The sequence below is a fragment of the Selaginella moellendorffii genome, unplaced genomic scaffold, assembly GCF_000143415.4.
Source record: "Selaginella moellendorffii unplaced genomic scaffold, v1.0 SELMOscaffold_334, whole genome shotgun sequence".
Classification (NCBI taxonomy): Eukaryota; Viridiplantae; Streptophyta; class Lycopodiopsida; order Selaginellales; family Selaginellaceae; genus Selaginella; species Selaginella moellendorffii.
In genome coordinates, this window is record NW_003314589.1 from 1 (window position 1) to 10,765 (window position 10,765).

Sequence of the window (10,765 nt, forward strand, 5' to 3'; positions counted from 1 at the left end):
AAGACTGGTAGTCCCAGGCGCGCCAGACGACAGATTAGCGCCGGTGTTCCGTAGTCGGTCGCACCAAGGAGCTGGAGATTTCTTGAAGCAAAGAAGCTGTTTGATAGAATGGAACGAGATCATGATTCTCACAAAAGACTGAGCAATCCAGTCCCATGGAACTCTATGATCGTTGCGCATGCTCAGTGCGGAGATCTTGATGGAGCACGAAAGTTCTTTGCGAGGATGGCGCAGAGAGATTGCGTGTCGTGGGCAACACTTATCAACTCTTTTGCGCAGCATGGCTGCACTAATCTAGCAAGAGACACATATGAGAGAATGCCACAGCACGATGTTATAGCGTGGACTGGAATGCTCCGAGCAAACTCCCAGTGCGGTGAAATCGATCAAGTACACAATTTCTTTGATTCAATGCCTCAAAGAAACCTTGTGTCGTGGACACTTTTCCTAGCAGCACTTTGAAATCAAGATAATCTTGCAAAAGATAGAAGAGTGTTTGATCTGATGCCCCAGAGAGACAGCGTTCCTTGGAATGTTATGATCACTGCATATGCCCAACGAGGGCATGTAAACGAAGCAAAGTACTTTTTTGACAGTGTAGAAGTTCCAAACGTTATCACGTGGAATTGCATGATCGGAGCGTATGGGCAAAATGGACACTTAGACGATGCTTGGGCATTGTTTAAACGCTGTTTACAGCCAAACATAGTGACCTGGAACGTTCTTATCGTGTCGTTTGCCCAGAATCTACATTGTGCTGAGTCCATTCATCTCTTTGACGTCTTGAATCTGGAAGGATTCAAGCCAGACGAGCTGAGTTTCATGGGCCTTTTGATTGCTTGCTGCCACCTTGGGCTGGTAATTGCTGCTAGAGATACCTTGGCTTCAATGGTTTTTGACTACGATATAAGCCCTGAGCGAGATCACTACTGCTGCTTGATCGGTGTTCTTGCGGGAGCTGGGCTCTTGGATGATGCTGAGGATCTCATCAACACAATGCCATTTCTTCCAGATGTTTCCAACTGGGGATGCTTCGTGAGTGCCTGTAAGATCCACTCTGTTGGAGTGGATAGGAGTGTTGGTGCTGCTTGCAATGCCATCGCGATGGATCCTAAAAACTCAGCGCCATACAACAATTTTTACTGATGAGTGGTTAAACTAGCATTTTGGTATATTTAAATTTTTTGTGAAGCTTTTTTCAATCTAACTCTCTCGAAAGTTGTTATACCAGAATATTTTACTGCTCCTGTAGTGTTGGAGCTCTGTTTCAAGGAATTCTTTACCTGCTCCAAATACTTCAAAACCACTTCTAAAACGAGCTCTTTTATAGTTAATTAAATCATTAATAATTAATTAATTATATTTAGGGTTTAAGGTCTATTCAAGAGCACAACATGGAGAAGAAATGAAGTGTTATATTGCCCAAATAGATTCTATATGATTTTGAAATTGTGTATTTGAATTGTAGAATTTCAAGTCTGCAGCAAATGGATATTGCTAGTTCACACAACAGTGAAGGCAAGATCCAGAACAACATTATTGTATCGCCCACTAAACCAGTTAGGAAGCGATAGTGGTGGATAGTGTGGTAGTACCAGCTGCTGTCTTCCAAGTCATAAACCATCTTTGTTGTGCAGCTGATTCATGCAGAAGTAGCATGCACCTGTGGAGATGAAGTGAAGAGAAGAAGAGCGGAAGCTACGATGGTGGATGACTCCAAGGATAATCGTATATAATATCATAGATATATATACATGATGAAGAGACATGTCTCTAGCCTACACCTGGATCAGTGAAGTGGCACTACTGCCACCTAGGATCATGTCATAGAGAGCATATACTCAACACTCCCTCTCGATCTCAATGACATCAATCTGAGATCACTCTCCCTCTGCATCCAAGCACTCTGTCGTATTCACGACAGAAATCTGTCTTTGCTCAGTGCCTCCTCTCAGCGCCTCTGCCAGCACCTTCTCACACCAGCGCTTCACTCAGCGCTCCAGTGGAGTCTCTGCTCGGCCAGCCCTCGGGGCCTCGTGCCACCACTCGGCTGATGGACACCATGGCAGTACATTGAATGTGAATCAAGCTTCTACCACTCTGATCCCGGTCCTCGTCCCAAACCAAGAGTTTGATTATGTCATCTTTATAATCCTATACAACCTGCCCTTGTACCAGTGGAAGCAAACCAACATCTGGAGTACTGTTGGAATTGGAATGGCTTTGCACAAATTGAGCCTTACATTGTATCTTTTCTGCATCATATACATCTTTCCAAGCTCTGAAATCCTGACAAGCTGGGGGTCATGGTCCTTGTTAGGAAGTGGTTGCCATGAATTTGTGAGGGAGAAGTAGACCTTGCACTTGCAAACCACATAGAGACGTCGCAAGGACTACAAGCAAGGACGTGATCCTCTTCACCTCAAGTATATAATAAAGAAAAAATTAGGTTCATACTTTTAGTTACCACGAAAGCATGACAAACCCATCTTTAGCTGTGTGGCACGCTAAAGCAAGAGTTAAGACCCAACTATTCTGGGCACTTAGATATGTGTATGCACGAACATCTTTATAGGAGACTGTTTTCAACTTGAAGGATGAGAACAACCCCTATACTGTGAACCAGAAAAAAATCTCTTTCTTTGTTCACAACCTTGTGACCTTTTCCTTGAGACCACCATGCCCGTCCCATTGTCCTATGACCACCACCATATACTCTAGACCATCATATCCATGAGTTGCAAGGCCATGTGAAGGATATTTCTTTGCTCATCACCTGGTGAATAACAACAGCTACATAGCCTTTAGAGCTAATCCTTTACAAACAAATTGGTTAGACTTTTGAAAGAAAATTGAAACTTTAGCTTTATAACCATCTTGTGTTATTTAAGGCTATAAGTCATTTTTAGACTGTGCTTTCATAACACATTTTTTTTAATTATTGAATTTTTTTTTAGGATTCAAACGTACTAGATTACCTAACAAATACTCAAAGCTCTCAAAGCATAGGCAAACTTATTATTGAGCATTTAGCTGACAGCTATTTGATACAAAATTAAAAGAAGAGCATAATTATTTCATTGGTTATATGATTGACTTAGTTGTAAATTGATTTTTCTTTACTTTAAAGAAAAAGGACTTTTAGGATTGTGGTAGTAATGAAAGTATATTTCTCTTGTATTTATTAGTTATGATAAAAGTGAGAGACTAATAAGGACAAAAAAGCTTTTAGTTTCCCTACACATACACCACTTTAACTATTGAATTAACTTTTGATCCTGTTTAGTATATAAGTAATTTCTGTACCTCTTGTAGAATTTCTGCTATGTTGAATTATAACTTTATAAATTAATACAGAAAAGCTGATATAGTTGGACTTCTTTGGCAAATAGCCCTAGTATATAGTTCGCCCATATATATATGTATGTATGTATGTATGTATATATGTATATATATATATATATAATAGTACTGTTTAGTATATAATATATAGTCTTTTAACTAAAAAGGAAGAAAAATATACTCTAACTTTATAATGTCTATATTTGATGGTCACATAACTCAATTTTATTTTGCATTTGAATACCTTAAAAAGCCCATATAAATGAATTTCATCATAGTTTTATTCTAGAACCTGATAGATATAGTAATCTTGAAAATTACAATAAATCACATATTCTCAAGGTCATTAGTGTATATGTAAAATTCATAACTCTAATGAATTATTAAATTTATTTCTTTAATAAATTTAAAATATTTAATTAAAATTTTAAGGTATTATTATTATATATTTTACAAAAATAAAAAATAACCTAATATATATAATCTATATAAGCTGGAAAGTTAAATGACCTCTTTAAAATATCAATAGTAGGAACTTAATAAATAAAAAATATTTTGTGTAAAATAAATTTTATAATTTTTAATAAATAGGTAAGAATTGCTGATGCAACCAGTTTAAACAACTAAAAACCTCTAAAACAATGATGATAATCATAAAGTGGTTAGTGCACTAAGTTAAAGTATTGCAACTAATAAAAAAACTAGGTCAGAGTATCATAATCTATTGAGATATACTAGAGGTAGTAAATTGTAATAAATTTAAATAAATAATATGTATTAATACTAAAAAAATCACTTATATTTAAGAAAAATAATAAAATGATTAGAATGATATTTTAGAAAAATATTTAATTTTTTTTATATGGGTGGTAGGATAAACCTAGAATATGGTTGGATATTCTGGGATATTTTACCATTTAACAGTTAATATTTATTTAAATTAATCTTTTACTTATAAACATATTTATAATTTATAAACACTTCCTAGTATATTCTACTTCATTCTACCATTGAAAGTTGTAATAAAATTAGAATTAAATTTATGTAAGTAACTATCCTAATTAATAGTGTTTAAAATATAAATAAGGTAATTATTGATTATATTATCATTAAAAATTAATAAATAAACAAGCAAGTTGCTTGTATGTAAATCTACTTGTACCTGAATAGCTTAAGGTACACAAGCTTTCATTCATTTTTGGTTTGAAAGTTCTAGAGTTTTTGTAACTTTCCTACAGCAAGCTATAATACAAGCTCCAAATAAGAAACTTTTACTTGAGGATTTTTTACATCCGGATCTGGTCTGCATCATGGAAAGCCATCAATTTACTCTGGAACTTCCCTCACACCTGTGCTGCTCAAATCCAGGCATCCGAGTTGGAGCCATCAAGTCGGCTCTTGGTACCAAAGACTATTCAACACTAGCTCTGGCGAGTTATGGACATTGGCACGCTTAAGTAAGCTTACTTCCATGTTAAAATCTCTATGTTTCATCTACACAAACCTCTAGGTGTTTGGCCCGCATCCAAGAGCATAACGAGCGGACAAAGGAAGAATCAAGTAGCAAATTAGTGACGGCTCCATCATAGTGAAAAGCCATTGAAGCAAAGGATTCTTTGCCCAAGGTGGGGATGAAGAGGACTAACTTAGTATATAAGATCAGGCGTTGGCATAGAGTTCTCGTCTCTCTCATTGAGTTACAGATCAACCCCAAGCACAAGCCATCGAACAGTGCTGGGATCGTATGTTTTGTTGCTACAATTTGACAGGAAATTCTCAAGCACAGTGTTGTACCGTGGACTAGAAATGCTCAGAGCAAACCCCAGTGCAGTGAATTTGATCAATCGAAAGCTCTTTTATTCAACACCTCGATAAGATCCACTTTGAGACCAGGGGGAATTAAACGAATGTTTTGTAGAAAGTTTGGGTACTGCATTATTATGCCGAAAGAGGGCATCTTGGAAATGAAAGGGATTGAAGCTTGACGCACTGTTTTGCCGCCAAATCTTGTGACCTGGAGCATTCTTATCATGTCGACTGCCATCTCTTCAACTCAGTTCAAGCCAAGAATAAAAACACTTCTGACCGAGTGCTTCTCACTCTTCCATGTCAGTGTTCCATAGCCCCATGGCACCGTTTGTGGGAACTTGGATGAATCAACTGTGAATTGGATCTGGAAACTTAGAACCTGGAACACGGATTTAAACCTGAGCTGTGGAGGAAACACCGCGACAGTCACTCCCGCCGGAGCTTCTACTGAAATGTTGTAGACCGACTTGCCAGCTCCAACGTTGGTAACTTTCCTGTTCACCACCGCTTTGGTGGAATTTGGCCCGCCAAACTGAGCGAAGGGAACCGCGATGGATGGATAGTTCAACTCCAAGTAGGAGTCCAGGGGTGCACAAGATAAGTTCTTTCCAGTCATGAGCTCCAGCTGATCCCTTGTGTAGTTCATCGTGCATAAAAACTTCGTGTACTCATCCGGAGATATGTCGTAGACCAGGCCAGGACTAAGAGCTGCGACTGGATCAATCTGTCCGGCTCCCATCACAAATGGTGAAGCTTCTTCCCCATTGTGGTCTTTGATTGGGCTCTTTGTGTTGTCCAGGAAGCGTGCTACAAACACCAAACAAACGATCAAAGAGGGAAAACTAGTTGTTTTTGTTCTCTTTGGTACCTGTTGTCATGAGAGCCGACTTGATGGCTGCTGGACTCCAACTCGGGTGCCTGGATTTGACAAAGGCCGCGGCAGCACTGGCGTGAGGACACGCCATGGAAGTTCCAGAGATTATGTTGAAGTCGGTGTACATTGGCTTGCCATAAAAGTTGATGGGCTGCTCGGGACTCCATGCAGCCAGTATGTCCACACCAGGAGCAACGAGATCGGGCTGTAAAGATAGAGTCCCAGTTTATATTAGTAAGACTCTCCTCCAGATACCTTAAGAATGCCATCGTTGGTAATATCAGGTCCCCTCGATGAGAAATCCGCAATGATTGGGGCTGGAGTGGTTTGTATGATCGTATGTGCTGGAGAGATGGTCGCTGTAGTATTCCTTGAGAAAAGTTTAAAAGACGTCAAGAAGTCTCAAACCAAAAATGCATGAAAGCTTGTGTACCTCGAGTTCTTCAGGTAGGCATTAATCTCGTCCAAGGCGCTCCCAGTGACAGCAGCTCCAGCAAGATCAAGGAAGGACACTGCCTCTGTCGTATTTTCAATCGCCAAAATTACTCCAGAGGCACCAAGTTCTTTAAGATGTCGCTGGATGGCCCAGGATGATGCAACGCCCGGACTGTAATTGCACAAGACAATCTTTCCCTTGACCTTCTTCCCATCCAAAGAACGTCCTGCACATAGGCTTAATGCCAAGTATGTTTTAGTGATAAGCTTTCATTCAGCTGAAACAGTGTTAGTTTTATCACCTGGCCTGTCCTATTCGATCAGATCTAGAAGAAGCATCACCACCCAAAATAAGCGCTGATATATCAGCCCGCCTGGGATTCATTGCTATTCCCTGTTATATATACATGAGAAAGGAAAAATTCACGAAAAACAATCAAGTACCTGAATGGTTTTAGAGTTTCCAAGGTTGATGTCGACCGAGAACTTCCTGTCGATAGTGCTTGCTCCCACTGTCAAAATCCATGGAGCCGAGTTCTCGATGGTTTGGAGGCCTGGACCTCCATTTCCAGCAGAACATGATACAAAAATTCCCTTCTGCATTGCATGGAAAGCACCAATGGATATGGAATCCCCGTCATCTAAACCCAGCGATAACGAGACAATATCTACACCGTCGTGAATTGCGTCGTCGAATGCTGCGAGAACGTTGTCACCGTCACATACTGGCGTGCAAATCCTGTAGATCGCAAGCCTTGCGGATGGATGGCCCCCTCGAGCAACTCCTTTTCCAAGAGTTGTTAAAAAAGTGGCGTCTTTTACCAGGCTTCCAGCGATGGTGGAGGCCGTGTGAGTTCCATGCCCTTGTTGGTCCCGAGCGTTTTGATAACGGCTCCGCACGTCCGAGTGTCCATAAGATCGAGCTCCTACAATTTTCCTGAAACAAATCACAATGCTTGAGAGATGAACCCAAGAGTGATCTTACTTGTTGCAGTGGATCGTGTGTGAATGATTGGTGATTTTGGAATTGTCACATACTCCTTTCCATCTCTTTGGCACCGGGCCCATCCCAGCGTCGTCGAAGCTCTTGGACTCCGGCCAAACACCTGGAAGTGGATAATTAACTCGGAAGTAAGCTTTTTCCATGATTACCAGTATCCAGGACTCCCACAATGACATCCGATCCGGAGCTAGAGTTGATTTGAATGTGCGGACCACCAGAAAAGCTGTCGAGAAAATCCCAGGAGCGTGTTGTGTGGAGACTGAGTTTTTTGGAACGGAAAACCTTAACCACGCCAGGAAGCTCTGATAAACCACACGTCAAAACTCGTGACGAAAGCTTCAAAGAGAGGCATACTTGCAATGGAGTCGGCTTCGGCTTCAGTCAAGAAGGCGGAGAAGCCATTGAAACCGTGCTTGTAGCTGTGAACCAGCGACGATTCCTTGCTAAACATCAAACACAGTGAGGAGAGAAGAAAAATTGTTGCAAGAGGATTGTTTCGTACCTCCCCTTGACAGAGGCAAGAATTTGGTGATGAGACGATGTCACAGCCTCCGGTTTAGAGCTCCCAGTGTGCCCCAAGTAGACAATGTATTTGCTAACAGGCTGCCAAAAACACCCAACTTCTTAGAAATCTATCAAGCCGGAGAAAGGAAAAGATCACCTCGTTGGTTGCGGCAGCAGCAAGAACAGCAAGAGCAGCAAGCGAGAAAAAGACTCGCTCCATCCCAAGCATCGCTCCAGGGAAATCTTCTCCCCATGCGGCTCCATTTTAAAGGCTAAAGCGCGGGCGGAAGCTCCAACCACGGGCAAAGGCCACTCCGCCAGCCGATCAATAAGTCTCGTCCATTTCTATCGGATCACGCATCATATCACCAAAATCCAAAGAAAGAACCTCGCACGCATCATTCCCGCCAAATGCAGGCAACTTAAAACACTAAACCCCAGCTAGGGCTTTGTTTTACCGCATTAAAACAAAGACTAGACTTACAAGGAGTGTTAAATCACTCGCTCTCTCTCTCGTGTCTAGCTAGCTTCTATGACGCCTTTGCTGTGAAGGGGCCGCAACGCTAGCCTTCTTATAATGCAACGTTTTTTGATGAGCAGCTTGATTAGGATGTACCCACTGTCCATAAGAAGAATTAGCAGCTGCGGTTCCACCACCACCACCACCACCACCACCACCGCCACTACCAGCGACACTACTAGCAGAAGGCGGTGGCGGAGGCCCTGGCGGTAGAGGTGGCCGCAAGACTGGAAATCCTCCGCCTGGATTCGACGAGCTATCCTCGACGATGGCTTACAAGAGCAGGGATTAAGCTTCTTTGCGAGTGGAAGCCGAGTCTCTCTAGCAGTGAAAGCGGATCTTGTGATTGATCCACGAAAATCCAGCAAAGAGAAAAGGTCGAGAACTTACACGATGGCAAATGGTGGAGAGAAATCCCAGTGGAAGCCAACGCCTCCTGTGTGCTGCATGAAAGCTGCCATGTATCGCCATCGATCGAGGAGACTGGACCCTTGAATCCTCTGGTTCACCCAGCGATGCCCACATTCCATCCCATCCACTGTCATCCTCGATCAGGGCTGGATCCTGCAAGCCCTGGCGCGGTGGTGCGCCAGAGATCCCCGAGACATTGATAGCATAGCTTAAACCCTGGATGGAAGCTTTACATGGTTGCCAAGAACATCTTTCGCCGGGATGATCACTTGGAATCATACGCTTGTCTCGTCAGGTGCTGTGGTAACGCGAAAGATCTGAGCGATGCTCGCAAGATCCACGCTTTGATCGAAGGAACCCATTACAAGAACAACGTCTACATTGCGAATCTCCTCGTCCAAATGTATGGCAAATGCGGGAGCTCTGGCGATGCACGCAGCGTGTTTGATTCCATTCTCACCGCCAACTCCTTTTCGTGGACAATCCTGCTCCAAGCCCACATTCACAACCAGCAGCTCCACGAGGCCAAGCGCGTTTTCGATTCCATGCCCGGGAAGAATGTAGTGACTTGGAATGCGCTTCTTTCGGCAAATGCCAAAATCGGGCAAATTCATGAAGCGAGGCTTGTTTTCGATCGAATTCCAGAGTGGGACGTTGTTTGCATGAATGCTATTGTCACTGGGTTGGCGAGATCTGGAATGATCATCCAGGCTAGAAACCAATTCGAAAACGTGCCTGAGAGAGACTCTGTGTCGTGGAATGTGATTATTTCGGCATATGCTCAAGCTGGAGATTTTCTTGAAGCAAAGAAGCTGTTTGACAGAATGGAACGAGACCATGATTCTCAAAAGAGACTGAGCAATCCAGTCCTATGGAACTCTATGATCGTTGCGCTCAGTGCGGAGATCTTGATGGAGCACAAAAGTTCTTTGCGAGGATGGCGCAGAGAGATTGCGTGTCGTGGGCAACACTTATCAACTCTTTTGCGCAGCATGGCTGCACTAATCTAGCAAGAGACACATATGAGAGAATGCCACAGCACGATGTTATAGCGTGGACTGGAATGCTCCGAGCAAACTCCCAGTGCGGTGAAATCGATCAAGTACACAATCTCTTCGATTCAATGCCTCAAAGAAACCTTGTGTCGTGGACAGTTTTCCTAGAAACACTTTGCAATCAAGATAATCTTGCAAAAGCTAGAAGAGTGTTTGATCTGATGCCCCAGAGAGACAGCGTTCCTTGGAATGTTATGATCACTGCATATGCCCAACGAGGGCATGTAAACGAAGCAAAGTGCTTTTTTGACAGTGTAGAAGTTCCAAACGTTATCACGTGGAATTGCATGATCGGAGCGTATGGGCAAAATGGACACTTAGACGATGCTTGGGCATTGTTTAGACGCTGTTTACAGCCAAACATAGTGACCTGGAACGTTCTTATCGTGTCGTTTGCCCAGAATCTACATTGTGCTGAGTCCATTCATCTCTTTGAAGTCTTGAATCTGGAAGGGTTCAAGCCAGACGAGCTGAGTTTCATGGGCCTTTTGATCGCTTGCTGCCACCTTGGGCTGGTAATTGCTGCTAGAGATACCTTGGCTTCAATGGTTTTTGACTACGATATAAGCCCTGAGCGAGATCACTACTGCTGCTTGATCGGTGTTCTTGCAGGAGCTGGGCTCTTGGATGATGCCGAGGATCTCATCAACACAATGCCATTTGTTCCAGATGTTTCCAACTGGGGATGCTTCGTGAGTGCCTGTAAGATCCACTCTGCTGGAGTGGATAGGAGTGTTGGTGCTGCTTTCAATGCCATCGCGATGGATCCTAAAAACTCAGCACCATACGACAATTTTTACTGATGAGTGGTT

At 42.6% G+C, this 10,765-nt stretch overlaps 4 protein-coding genes across 4 annotated transcripts; 3 read left to right on the plus strand and 1 right to left on the minus strand.

The window, feature by feature from the left end:
• Positions 1 to 108: 108 nt before the first annotated feature.
• On the plus strand, positions 109 to 1,146 carry LOC112343936 (pentatricopeptide repeat-containing protein At2g13600-like). The gene is made up of 2 exons (XM_024668047.1): positions 109 to 390; positions 514 to 1,146. Exons 1-2 carry the CDS (start codon positions 109 to 111, stop codon positions 1,144 to 1,146), a joined length of 915 nt encoding a protein of 304 aa, XP_024523815.1.
• A 734-nt stretch (positions 1,147 to 1,880) lies between these two features.
• Positions 1,881 to 9,032, minus strand: LOC9641136 (CO(2)-response secreted protease). The gene is made up of 12 exons (XM_024668044.1): positions 8,878 to 9,032; positions 8,584 to 8,743; positions 8,125 to 8,312; positions 7,818 to 7,906; positions 7,613 to 7,765; positions 7,446 to 7,566; positions 6,905 to 7,397; positions 6,459 to 6,664; positions 6,281 to 6,395; positions 6,020 to 6,230; positions 5,429 to 5,958; positions 1,881 to 1,970 (listed from the first exon to the last, which is right to left on the minus strand). The coding sequence occupies exons 1-12, from the start codon at positions 9,030 to 9,032 to the stop codon at positions 1,881 to 1,883; spliced, it is 2,511 nt and encodes an 836-aa protein (XP_024523812.1).
• Positions 9,033 to 9,131: 99 nt separating this feature from the next.
• Positions 9,132 to 9,908, plus strand: LOC112343934 (pentatricopeptide repeat-containing protein At2g35030, mitochondrial-like). Its single transcript, XM_024668045.1, has one exon. The coding sequence runs from the start codon at positions 9,132 to 9,134 to the stop codon at positions 9,906 to 9,908; it is 777 nt and encodes a 258-aa protein (XP_024523813.1).
• Positions 9,909 to 9,928: 20 nt separating this feature from the next.
• LOC112343935 (pentatricopeptide repeat-containing protein At1g53600, mitochondrial-like) lies at positions 9,929 to 10,756 on the plus strand. The gene has a single exon (XM_024668046.1). The coding sequence runs from the start codon at positions 9,929 to 9,931 to the stop codon at positions 10,754 to 10,756; it is 828 nt and encodes a 275-aa protein (XP_024523814.1).
• Positions 10,757 to 10,765: the final 9 nt, after the last annotated feature.

What these genes read in the sequence shown, in the direction of transcription:
- LOC112343936 (XM_024668047.1), top strand. Translation starts at nt 109, where the DNA reads ATGGAACGAGATCATGATTCTCACAAAAGACTGAGCAATCCAGTCCCA. An exon ending in AGTGCGGTGAAATCGATCAA is followed by an intron (nt 391 to 513) that starts GTACACAATTTC and finishes CTGATGCCCCAG; the next exon opens with AGAGACAGCGTTCCTTGGAA.
- LOC112343934 (XM_024668045.1), top strand. Translation starts at nt 9,132, where the DNA reads ATGGTTGCCAAGAACATCTTTCGCCGGGATGATCACTTGGAATCATAC.
- LOC112343935 (XM_024668046.1), top strand. Translation starts at nt 9,929, where the DNA reads ATGCCACAGCACGATGTTATAGCGTGGACTGGAATGCTCCGAGCAAAC.
- LOC9641136 (XM_024668044.1), bottom strand. Translation starts at nt 9,032, where the DNA reads ATGACAGTGGATGGGATGGAATGTGGGCATCGCTGGGTGAACCAGAGG. An exon ending in CGAAGCCGACTCCATTGCAA is followed by an intron (nt 7,766 to 7,817) that starts GTATGCCTCTCT and finishes GTGGTTTATCAG; the next exon opens with AGCTTCCTGGCGTGGTTAAG. An exon ending in GCCTACCTGAAGAACTCGAG is followed by an intron (nt 6,396 to 6,458) that starts GTACACAAGCTT and finishes ACTTTTCTCAAG; the next exon opens with GAATACTACAGCGACCATCT.